This window comes from Charadrius vociferus, unplaced genomic scaffold (genome assembly GCF_000708025.1).
Source record: "Charadrius vociferus isolate BGI_N301 unplaced genomic scaffold, ASM70802v2 scaffold375, whole genome shotgun sequence".
NCBI lineage: Eukaryota > Metazoa > Chordata > Aves > Charadriiformes > Charadriidae > Charadrius > Charadrius vociferus.
The window spans coordinates 2,486,522-2,498,622 of NW_009648440.1; the positions used below are offsets into that span (position 1 = coordinate 2,486,522).

The 12,101-nt window shown below is 39.5% G+C and overlaps 1 protein-coding gene across 1 annotated transcript in view; it reads right to left on the bottom strand.

Annotated features, from left to right (window-relative positions):
* The window catches only part of OFCC1 (orofacial cleft 1 candidate 1), a 124,706-nt gene that overhangs the window by 78,874 nt on the left and 33,731 nt on the right, over positions 1-12,101 (bottom strand). Inside the window, exon 9 of the mRNA XM_009885430.1 lies at positions 208-328. Coding sequence (XP_009883732.1) covers positions 208-328 — 121 coding nt within the window. The remainder of the gene's footprint in view (positions 1-207; positions 329-12,101) is intronic.

The window sequence follows — 12,101 nt, forward strand, 5'->3', positions numbered from 1 at the left end:
ATGCCCAAATGATTCATCATTAATAGCTTTAGACGTTCTCTTTAAGCATATGGTTACTTCTGCTGGAAAGCAGATTTTGAAACCTGCTAAATTTTATCCTCTTAAACTACAAAAAGAAAAAAAAAAAGGAGGATAATAACGTGGAGCAATTGATCTAGTCATTTAGCAGTTCACATCAGAGAAAAGAGCACTCATGGAGAACCTCACCTTCCCACAAGGTCCTGCTGCTCCATTTAATCCAGTATCCACACCTGCAAGGTCACCAAAGCCGACTACCATTTCTTCTTCACATTCATTCTCCTCTGTTTTCAACAACCGACATCCCATTCTGCAGCAGTTGTAAAGGGAACAGGGAAGAAGAACTGAAAACAAATGAAGTACAGTGCAGGTACAGAAAGCACTTGCCATTAGAAATACATTGCAGTTTGATGTTTTCCTTAAATATATCATAAGCCTTGCAGGGAATCTAGGAGAAACAACAGTGTGCTAAGCAGAGAAATGACTAGGCTTCAAAAAGCGGCACATGAAAAATGCAGTCCAGCCCCAGTAACATGACCAATATTTGTCAGTCTGTGCCACAGGTCAACATAAGGAACCTAAAGTTTCACTGCCCATGTATAATCAGCTCTGCCTGGCATTGGGGCTCAGGTTCTAGCTTAAGAATATTAAAGTAGGAAGCCACTGTCAACACTTTCAGGACCAATTGACTACTTCAGTAAACTGGAATAGGTTTTTGGTAACCATTAGTTCCTTGAGGATTGGGTTGCTTTAAACCACGGAAAAAAATCTTTTTCTTTTTTGGTTTTTGTTTTTTTTTTTTTTTTTTTTTAAACCCTTATAGATGTATATATAAATCTTCTATCATTTATAAATCTCCTAAAAGATCTTATTTTATATAGACCAGAAAACTATATATGTAAATTATATGTCACATATACATACACATACACAAATTTTCAGCTCTATGTGAACCATTAAACCTTCCTTGGCATTCATACATTAACTTCTCGTGTACTTAAAGTATTTTGGGTCTAATTATATCAACTCAAAGATTTTTGTTAAAGAGAGGTCCCTGTAGCAATGCAGAACTCCAGCAAATAGTATAAGAACAGCCCTACATTCGACACCCCAGCACTGCCCTGCTTAGTGCACAGGATACACAAAAGGCATGGTACCCTATGCAGAAAACCTTGTTCTTAGAGCACAGCAGGAGCAAATTCAAAACTCCTATGCAGAAAACCTTGTTCTTAGAGCACAGCAGGAGCAAATTCAAAACTAAGTTATTTACAATAAACACTATGAAGGTGTATGCTCTGGCAATCCTATCCCATCTTTCAACAGACACAGAACCCTGAGCAATTCCTCTGTCCCTACTCGGCCCCAGTATCTAAATAAAAATTGCCCTAAGTAAAAGCATTTGTAGATGCTCTGCTGGCTTCAAAACACTTGGGCTCTTGCTTCCACAACCCACTTTAAAAGGCAGTGTCTTCATTCCTTTTTCCTCCTTTGCATTCTAGGTGATAGTGTGAGAAGCCTCCACATTTGTACAATCATTATGGTTCTTTATCAAGAAAACTATTAACAGAGACTCTGCAAATCACGCTAAAATCCCAGTCTGTCTCAAAGTTCCTGGCACATTGCTACAAACCAGTTTCTACTCAGACCTTGCCTATGTCTGGTTTGGGGGTTGGTTTTTTTTGTTGTTGTTTTGTTGGTTTTTTTAAGAAACATATATACACATTTACAGCTGTAAAATTACCACTGGTGCATACTAAGCCGTTTTCCACATTCCTCTACTAGAACTGCATCATTCAAACCCCCAGGCAATAGCTAAATCGGTTGGAAGGTCTGTGTAGATGCTAGTCCCAAAGACATACATAGGACTTTTGCCCAAGCTAGGGACAATGAAAATTAAAGACAAAATTTTCGTGCTAAGGACTGAATACAAGAAGCACAGGGTCAACCACCTTTGAGGTTTTATCCTTGAGCTGCAGTCAAGTCAACTTGGGTGAAGTCGTCCTAAATGGAAATAACAGAAGATGCTTCTTGAATGTGTCTAGCTAATTTGTAGAGCTGAAACATCTGAGAAGTTAACTTCTCTCCTCAAGAAGAATGGTCTGTTTGGAACTTTGTACTTATTTCGTTTCTCATGATGGAAATTATTTCACTTAATTTGGTTAGAGCTGCATTGACACAAGGGTTCATTAGGACAACCATTTGCTTGCAATTCAATTTAAAATTAAATACACTTTGTTGTTGATTTTATTACTTTTAAACTACTGTATCTATTGCCTTTATTAGCTGCTAATACACAATTATGAAGGTAAACAGTTTTCATTACTGAACATCAAACATTTAAATAACCACATTTGATCTCTTTTCGGGTTGCATCATTTTTCTCCTTTCCCTCCTTTTGCTGGGTATTAGATTCAAGAGAATAGTTTATTCAGTGATGTTAGGCCTCTTTCGTGCTCACCAGTATGTCACGGCAGAATATAGCTTCTTTGGCTGTATCCATGAGGATTATTTATTTCGTCCATTCATTTATTTACAGGTAATTTGATGCATGTATTTATCTAAAGGTCACCTATAGCTTGATCACAAAAACATTGCTCCAATTCATATTTCCTTCACTCTCTAATGGTAATTCAGAGGCAGGGATGAAGGGCACCATTTGGTCACCTTCTGAAGTGCAATGAAAAATTACAGCCCAAGTATCTGAAAAATGGTATCTGAAAATGGAGGTATCCAAAACAGAGGCCTCTTTCAAAAGCACAGGCTAAATTTTTCGAGGCCTGAGGTCCTTTGTTTGGGAGAAGTTCCATTCATTAATATCTGTAAAGCCCTGAAAGACCTTTGGAAGGAAAGCACATTAGATAGAAGTACAAAGTAGCCCTTATCTGACATACCTTTGAAAGCGTTCATGAATCCTGGCTCGCAACTTTTGTTTCTTGTGTGAGACTTCCTTGTGGTGCTTTGAGTCCCACATGCCAAAAAGAAAAAAAGAAAAAGGGAAAAAACCTACATTTTGTTTCCAAATGCACAGAAATAACATGGAAATAAAAGCCATAAATGTGCAATTTTCCAAATGTTTGCCTTAGGTCTTCAGGTTGAAAGTTTTCAGAAGCAATTAGGAATTTCAGCCACTATTACTTTATTCCATTATTTTTTCCATATATTTTTCCATATATTTACTCCATTACTTCCAAGGGAAAGTGAGCTCTAATCTTGTTTTAAAAGCTTGATTGTTACAATGTATATTTGTGCATTGTAGTGTCCCTACAGTCCTTAGTTTTACTACACCTAATACAGTCGTGCATGTGCGTACATACATATATGCACATATAAGCATGTTTGAACACACACAAGAAAATGTAACATGCAAAACAGTCATAGACTACCAGAGACCCCACAACTTGCCCCACTTTAAATCTGCTCCAGATCTTGAGGCTTTGTGTCACCATAGCTGTTTTCAAGTATTTGGTAAGAAGGACTAGCATTTTTGGATGTTTCAACATGTAGGAGGCTGACTTGCATGAGCAGTCCTCTCCCACCGCAGTTCTGCAGCTCTCCAGCACGAAGCTGGAGGGCCTTGAGTTATTTTACTCTTCCACAGCAAGCTGAAATAGTCAATCCATCAGGAAGCCAGCATCCACATCTTTTTGGTCTGTGTTCTCTGTGCAAAACCTGAAAACATTAACCCTGCTGAAGGCTGTAGACTCCGGAAAACAAAATTATTCTCCCTGATTTGCACTGGTCAGAGACCTTGCTCGATATTCAAGGGTACATCTCATGTTTCTTACTGGTGTCCCTGAGATCATCATAAAATGTGCATGCAACGCTAGTAATATACAAGAAGGCTTCCTACCATATACTGTCATCTAAACAGTGTAAAATTATGTTCCCCTTCCACTTTCATCAAGCCTCAAAGCCAAAAGAACATTTTGGTAGGGAAACAACGTAATAGTCAATGGAGAAAAATCCCCAATCAGAGGCTCCATATCTGGCTGTTGAAGTCTCTCCTTTCTTCCAAATCTCTGAATTTTTTCACATATATCGGGCTGTTTTCAAGGAAGCTAGGACTCTCTGTTGAAGACTAAGGCATTGGGAAAATTATTTGCAAAGCATCCTGCTTATTTCCAAAATGAAAATTATCAGAAGTATAAAAACAGACTACAAAAACATATTACAAAAGCCTGTGTGAGTAGCTGTTAACGTAACTTTTTTAAACCCTGTAAAATTAAAGCAGAGACAACGTAGTTGGCTTAAAATACAGTACGGTTTGTTGGTAGTCCCAACAGAGAGCCTCAGGTGGATGCCGGAAGTCCTCCAGGCCCTGCTCAAGCATCAGACATACAGGATTACAAAGGTCACATGACCAAACAAGCTCAAAGCAAGACCTTCCAGCTCTCCACCTGGCAGGTGTATCATGGGCAATGCTCCCTCCACCACTGCTCCTCAGTTAGTGGGAACCAAGCCCTCCTGCTGCCGGACAGCATTTGGCTGAAGTTTACTAGAATTCCCTGGAGCAGGGACCGGGACTCATTTCTCTCCTGCCCCACAAACACTGGCACTGATTTTCTTTCCCCAGCCTGGTGAATCACCACTTACGCTGCTTCCCCAGGAAGGGCTGGGAACTGGCTCCTGTCCCAGCTCTGCTCCAGCAGAGCTGGCAGCTGTTTGGTTAGGGGTGATCGAACCCACCTCATGCTACTTCCCACAGTCCGTGGGGACTGCAGCCACTGGGGAACGTTCCAGGAGAAAGGGCAGGTTGTTCCTCCCTGACTGCCCCACTGGGACATGCTCTTGCAGGCGTAGGGGACCCATCCCAGCAACAACAAGGACCAAGCAGCGATGTTCATCATCCCAGTAAGGCACAGGAGCCAGTCTGCCACAGCTGGGGCGTTTGAGAGGGTGCTCAGCAACTGAGCTCAAAGTCCCTGAGAAAGTTTAATGACAAAAACTACTGACCAAAAGGTATCAGGCATTCCCAGAGTTTGGTGGCAAATAGGAAGGGGTTTAAATTTGGGCTGAAGTAGTTAAAGCTAAAGTTCAGAAGTCAGGGGGAGGGCTTGGTTCACAATCTGTCTCCCAGATCCAACTCTTAGTGATGCCCAGGATAGCAATTTTTCTGAGGTGGGCACATAGATTGAGAAATAGCATGAAATAGAAAACTCCCTTCATGTAAAATATCAAGTAGCCATAACATTACAACATTCAGACATTACCAGTCAAGGCCTATGCTGAGCCAGAAGTAGAGAAAAATTAAAAAACCCCCACCTGATTATATTACCAGACTCCCATAGCTATCCAATCCCATTGTTTATCTTCCTAATCTTAATTAAATAATGAATATTCAAAAGAAAATATGAATCGAGGTTCTCTGTATGAACTGCACTGTTTTCCATCTCTATGCCTCTGAACTGGCAATGGGAATATGATTTAAAACTATTTCTTCTGGATCCTAGTAAAATATTTGTCACAGTGTGTCATGATAATTTTTAAAAAGCTCTATCATCTACCTAATAAATTTGTTAAGTTTATTCAAATCTTATTGAACAGGAAAAGTGCAATGAGTCATGGTTAATATTTCTTTACCTACACTAAGAAATAAAATATATCAAAAATTCAATGCTTAGGGTCCTATTCAGAAAACCTCTATGAGTCTGTAATACATCTTCTACATGATTAAAAAAAAACAGGAAACTTGCTTTAAAATGAATTATTCACCACCTTGAATAAATTTCCATCTTTCCTATTTGCAAAACCCCTAAGTCAGTTATGTAAATTTTAACCTACACTAATTACCTCAGGGGTGTGCAAGCTAAAGGAAAGTAGATGCAGTAGAAAAAAATCCCAGACATTTCCATCACCAGGAAGCAATTTAATAGAGGAAAAAATGTGTAAGTTTTCAAAAACAGAGCAGCCCATATAATTTTTTTTTTAAACGTGGAATGATCATTGCTGCAACATTCCTTGAATCAGAGATTTACTGGAATAAAACCAAGTGCTTTTTCTCAATGGCGTATAACATCACACACATAGCTAAGTGCTTGTTTCTCATCATGACACCCGCATTGTCTAGACTGTAAAAACGACCCATTGTTGACAACAGGCGTTCCCAACAAGAAGGCACGAAATGTGGTTTAGCTTCAAGTCAATATAGACATTGAGGGCCTCTTCAGAAAAAAAGTGACTAAAATCTGGGAACTACTTGATATCCTTCAGAGGCCGCCTGAGTTGTACTGGAGAAAGCAGGGGGTGTTGTTTAAAGGCAGAAGGGCTGAATCACAGCACTGATTTGTCCTATTCCCCCATCCTGATACCAGGGCACAGCTCTAGCTGTGAGCCAGCTCCTTCACACGTCTTTCTCAGTTTCTTCATCAGCTATCTTGAGGTCTAATTACACAAATGGCCCATCTACTGATTTCAGAGAGCATGATGAAGACCAGTATTTGAAAAAGGTCTTTCAGTCTGGGCTAAGCCTAGAGACGCACAATGGTAAGTATTGTTTCTACTGCAGACAAAAACAAGAACCTGACTCAGTACTATTAATCAGTGCTGATGCGCTATTTTAACTGTGAAACTACTTCACAAATGGTGGGACTTGATTCCTATAGTAATTTTCAGTTCGGAAAAAAATGAAACCAACCCCACCCAAAAACATCTTTTCTCTTAGGAGAAAGCCTACAAAATTCAGCACAGCTTTGAAGCAAAGCAGAATTGGTTTTCTATCGTTTAGCAAAAACGGATCATTTAGGGAAAACATTTACTCTCCCCTTTTTGGTCAGTCCTAGTGCTGGTATTACAATCTTCTGGTGAGGTATTCGCCCCATTGTGATTTGAAACAGCCGGCTGAGCCCCGGCCCTGATGAAATTGTACTCCATAAAGAGGAGTGCTGTGGAGGTCCACCTTCCAACAAGTCCTCCTCATCAGGTCAGGGGGCAGCAGAGGCAGTGTGGAGACACGACCAATGGGGTCTCCAGCAGCCTCCCACCACCCACAGGGATCCCACGTGCAGAGGATGCCAGTGCTTCCCCTTTGTTCCACTCCTTGAGAAATCACATCGGTACATCACAGTGCAGGTAGTGTTGTCTTTCCAGCCGTAAACAAATGTCTAAATAAAAGCTTTTTTATCTCTGTATCCCATACTTTTTGCAGTGATGGAAACCACATCCACTGCAGTTTTACAGATGGGACAAGTGAGATGCCACCGAGACTTTTGCCTGAGCTCACCAAGCAAAGTGTCAGCAGGACAAGAAACAAAACCCATGTCTCTAGTCCCACTGGTGCCACCTAGTCCTCCTCCTTTGCATTCTGGCTGCTGCGTGGAGATTCACTCTCAGTGATTTTCAACATCTAGTGCATTGTATACCACAAAACAAGTGAAAACTGAAGAACCATTTGAGATGAAAAAAAAAAAAAAAAAAATTGTGAGAAAAGTTAACATTCCTTTCAGGCAAAGTGAGATTTTGAGAGGCTTATCCTCTCCATGTTAACTACAGAGAGATCACAGGGAAGTTAGGCATTGAGACCTAAGTGGGATGAGTGCTCTTCGTTGAAAGCAAAGACTCTAGTAGCTGGATAAGGACTGCTCTGAAAATTGCACTGCCCATTGCCTGTTGTCTCAGAGATGGCCACAAACCAGGAGGTAACGCTGTGTCAAAATCCTGGACGCATGGTAGTATTATTCATAGTGCACTCTGCCAAAAATGTGCCACAAACTCTCAGACATGTTTTTAAAAGAGAAAGAGAAAAAACAACAAAGCACACACCCCCCACCCCGTGACTTTCCTTCCAAACAGAAAATTAAACCAATTTACTGTTCATGAGCATAAAATTAAAAACGTAGACAATTGAGGAATTTGTAACAGCTAGGAGAAAAAAAAAAAAAAAAAAGAACTCATACTCTCTTTTTAAATTCATACTGCAGAACACAAAGTGAGATTTACTTTAGTCATGCTACAGCCTTATTACACTGAGTAATATAGATACATTTAGTGACAACATTATAGGCTGATCATTTTGATAAATTTGTAAAGCATTACATTATCTCTAACAATGCAGCGAAGGCTGAGCTACCAGTCAACATGGGAAGGCACTATCCTGCTACCAAGGTGGACGCTTTTATAAGACGTATATATTAAAGAGACCAATTTTGAACAGTTATGGAAACTAAATCTGGCTGTAAAGCAGGTGATAAACAAAGTAGTGAAAAACAAGGACCTGAACTTCCCCAAAACTCAGAGATGTTTTCATTCATGTTTTCATTCGATCTAAGATGATAATACTAACAAATTAAAAGAACTTGAATCACTTTGCTTAAGATGCACTGAAGAAACTCTGGAGGGATGCCTGTTGCAGAGCCATGCAGCTTCTGCAAAATAAAGATTTTGCCTCTCCAGACTCAAAACAGAGGACTCTGTCTTCTCATTTCTGTCTTGCTGTTCAGAAACAGATCACCTATAGTTTCTTCAGAACCACAGGGCACCCCTTCAGATGCTTCTTATTTCTCAGTTGAGATGATGTAGCTTCAAGGTCATAAAGCTTTGATGTCCTCATCAAAGTCTACAGCTTGTTGTGAGTGTATGCAAGGCCATTTATCAAAGTGTTTGAGAACCATAGGCAAGCACTGAAAACATATAACGCGCTGAAACGGCATTTGCCATTGCTGAAGAGACTTTAAGCAGGAATTTGCTAGCCTGTCAAAGCTCCGCAAGTTCAGATGTCTCCAGATTAGCCTAGAAATCACCAGCTACTATGAATCTTCAGGAAATTTTAGCCTAAATAGTAAGATACAATGGAAGATGCTAACCACATTTTGTTAGGGAACACATTCCCTCCACTATAAACTCATGTAGCATGAGCAATGCTAGTGGAAACCAAGTGAACCATGCCAATATGTGGATCTAAAATGAATAGTTTACATCAAAACAAAAAAAGGAATAACGTTCATAAGATATGTAATGAACTTCAGGGATTTACAATCTTTTCTACTTTTGGATACTGAAAGCAAATCACGGCACAAACAACCAAAGAGAAACTGAAAGGAAATACCGATCGGAAATACTGAGACTTTTTTTGTGGTTTTCCCCCATTCTTCCTCAATTTAAAAATGTTTGTTAATTTCAGCACAGAATGTTTTTATTATTTCTATAGCCTTTTCAAAGTCCCTCATGAAATTTTACTCCTTTAATCCTCTTACTCTTCCCTAAAGCAGGTATCTAATTTTAGGTCTGTTTTGCAGATAGGGAAAACTGAGTCATAATGACTAATTTGCTTGTTACAACCCCATAAAAACTGATATTTAGGTCTGAGGTTACAGTCTATCCCATCTTTCTGAGTCCCCATTCTTTTTTTTGTGACTGTCGATAAAGTATTGCCTCACAAATTTGTCTCCATAATTGTAATCTAAAAGCACAGGCTTTAACTTTATCCAATAACTTCCATTTATACTGGCTTTCATATCATCTTCTGTTTCAAGTGTGCAGACATGCACTTGAACACTTTATAATTAAAAGAAACATTCACTTACAATTAGTATATGAAAATTACAGAGAGGAAAACAATGCATTGAGTGCAGTTTACTATATGATTGTCTTAAATACAACAGTGAAATGACAAGTTGCCATACCTAATGATTTTTCTCTGTAGAGAACAGATCTCTTCCTGCAAGCCCACATCCTGTTCCATCTCTCAGCTGAAAGTAATAGGTGGAAATCGTTTCACATTTTCAGCTGAAATGTAAGCCCTCCTTCTCCGATTTGAATGCTGACACGAGCAATTGTATCATAACCTCATACTATGCTGGCACACCTTTGAGTGAATGTATGCACTTTAGTATACGTTCACATTGTAACCACCTAGTCCTGAAAGCTACTTCTTGTCTAAGGGTCTAGCACAGTAGTGAGAGAAACCAACTGTGTTAACAAATTGCCAGCAGGTTGAGCAACAGCGATGATTTTCCCACCTTTGTACTAAGCAAGTAAGCACACATGTAATGCAACTGGACTGTCTTTCCTAATATTTCTACACCTCGCAGCTTACAGATGACCTAGTTATGTTTCACATGAACAAACTGGTGTGAACTCCAAAGCTCTTAAAAACTCAGTTTAGAGATTACACATGGAAAGCCCGAAACACCTCAAAGTTAGCCCTGCTTTGAACTAGACAGCTCCCAGAGGTCCAGTCCTTCCCCACCTGAATTAGCCTACTCTATGAAGTAGAGCTCCAAAGTACCATCCAGCACAGACTCCCCTCGACAAATTCAGTTCTACTGTAAGACCACAGAAGCAAAAAAGTTACAATATTTTGAGCAATTACTTTGTTTGTAGCTCAGTAAAATCTGTGTAGTCTATTAACCCTGCTAAGGAGTCTCCCGTCATAAAAGCCAACCAACAGTAGACTTAACTATACCTTTGACAACAGTTTGCCTCCAAATATACCCAAAATACAGAGAAAACCTCCCTCGGGGGAAAAAAAACCCAAACAAACAAACACAAAAAAACCCCACACAGCCAAATATAATTCTGGAGAATACATGAGCAACTGAAAATTTGTTTTCACTGTATTTATATTTGCAGGTTCGTGACTCTGTTTACCAGTAACGCTCACTTTTTACTTTACAATCCTTATATGAGTTCTGCTTCTTTTAACAGGTGGTCAGTATTTGATGAAGTCACTTATACTTCAACAGGACTTGGCAATCACTGATTCACTTTGAAGAATCTTTCCAATTGCCTCTGTTTATTGAAGCATAGAAATAGACTTCCTTACTGGAATTTGTATTAGGATAATGAGCCAGAGACCTGACCAGTCAGATTACCTTAAGCAGCAGCAAATTCAGTATCATCATTTACAGTAGCTGTTGGATTCATTGTTCCAGTTCAATAGAATATCAGGAATTGCTTTAGTTGTTTGATTACCCTTCTGATCATAAAGAATGAAAGAACACAGTAAAAACTCAGTTAACTCCTTTATCAGTAAAAAAAAGTAAGAAATACAGATTTTCATTCTTTTCATCTAAAGATTTACTTAAATTCATATAGCTTCTGAACAAAGTAATCAAAATAGAATTACAATTTAAAAGAGAATCTATATTAATATTATGGGAATTGTAACAACACAGTTTACAGGCCCTTTACAAACATATAAAACATCGTTTCCACAGTTCTGCTTAGATTGGTGTTTTTTTCCATGCTCACGCTTTCATCCCTCCCAATTCTTAAAAAAATAAAATAAAAGCGTATATCTGAGTGTCCAGAAGCAATGGGGGAGGAACATTAGAAATTCAGAAGGTTCCCAGGCTTTCCACTTAGGAAGCAAAAGCAAGCCTGAGAGAATAAAGATATTTAGAAACCAAGAAAGTTGCCAGCTTACTGACTGGGTAGAGGAGTCCCCTAGCTACACTTACTGGGATCTTGGTCCAGCTTTGGGTCTGCTGGGTAAGTGCTGACGCACATCTGAGGGCCATGTACACTCATGACATGGTACTTCAGAAGTCCAAAGGCCAGAAGCACAATATCCCAAGCTTTGGGAAATTTCCCTTGTGTTTTTTACCTCTCAAACATAGGTTTCAGTGAAGTGCTTTTTCACCAGTCCAGGAGCAGTCTACCTGGCAGGACTGTAATAAATTTGATGATCTTGGCCTAATGACAAATTTCAAAAGGAAATTAGGTGTTAAGCACTTCCAACAGGAGTATATTTCTACCTGCGCCCTTGTTCTTCCTCTGTAAAATGGAGATACCCATAATTCCTATTGTACCGCATAAAAGAAAAGGAAACCATTATACAAACAGACTGTAGAGATGCTTTGACACTTAAATAATAAGCGTAGCATTTAACTTACCTGAAATGCAGTCACCCACTTTTACGACACGCTAAAGTCCTACAGAGAAGGACTTGGAAGTACTAGTGGATGAAAAGCTGGACATGAGCCGGAAATGTGCACTTGCAGCCCAGAAGGACAACGTCAAAAGAAACATGTCCAGCAGGTCGAGGGAGGTGATTATGCCCCTACACTCCTCTCTCATAAGACCCCACCTGGAGTACTGCATCCAGCTCTGGAGTTCTCAGCACGTAAAAGACATGGACCTGTTGG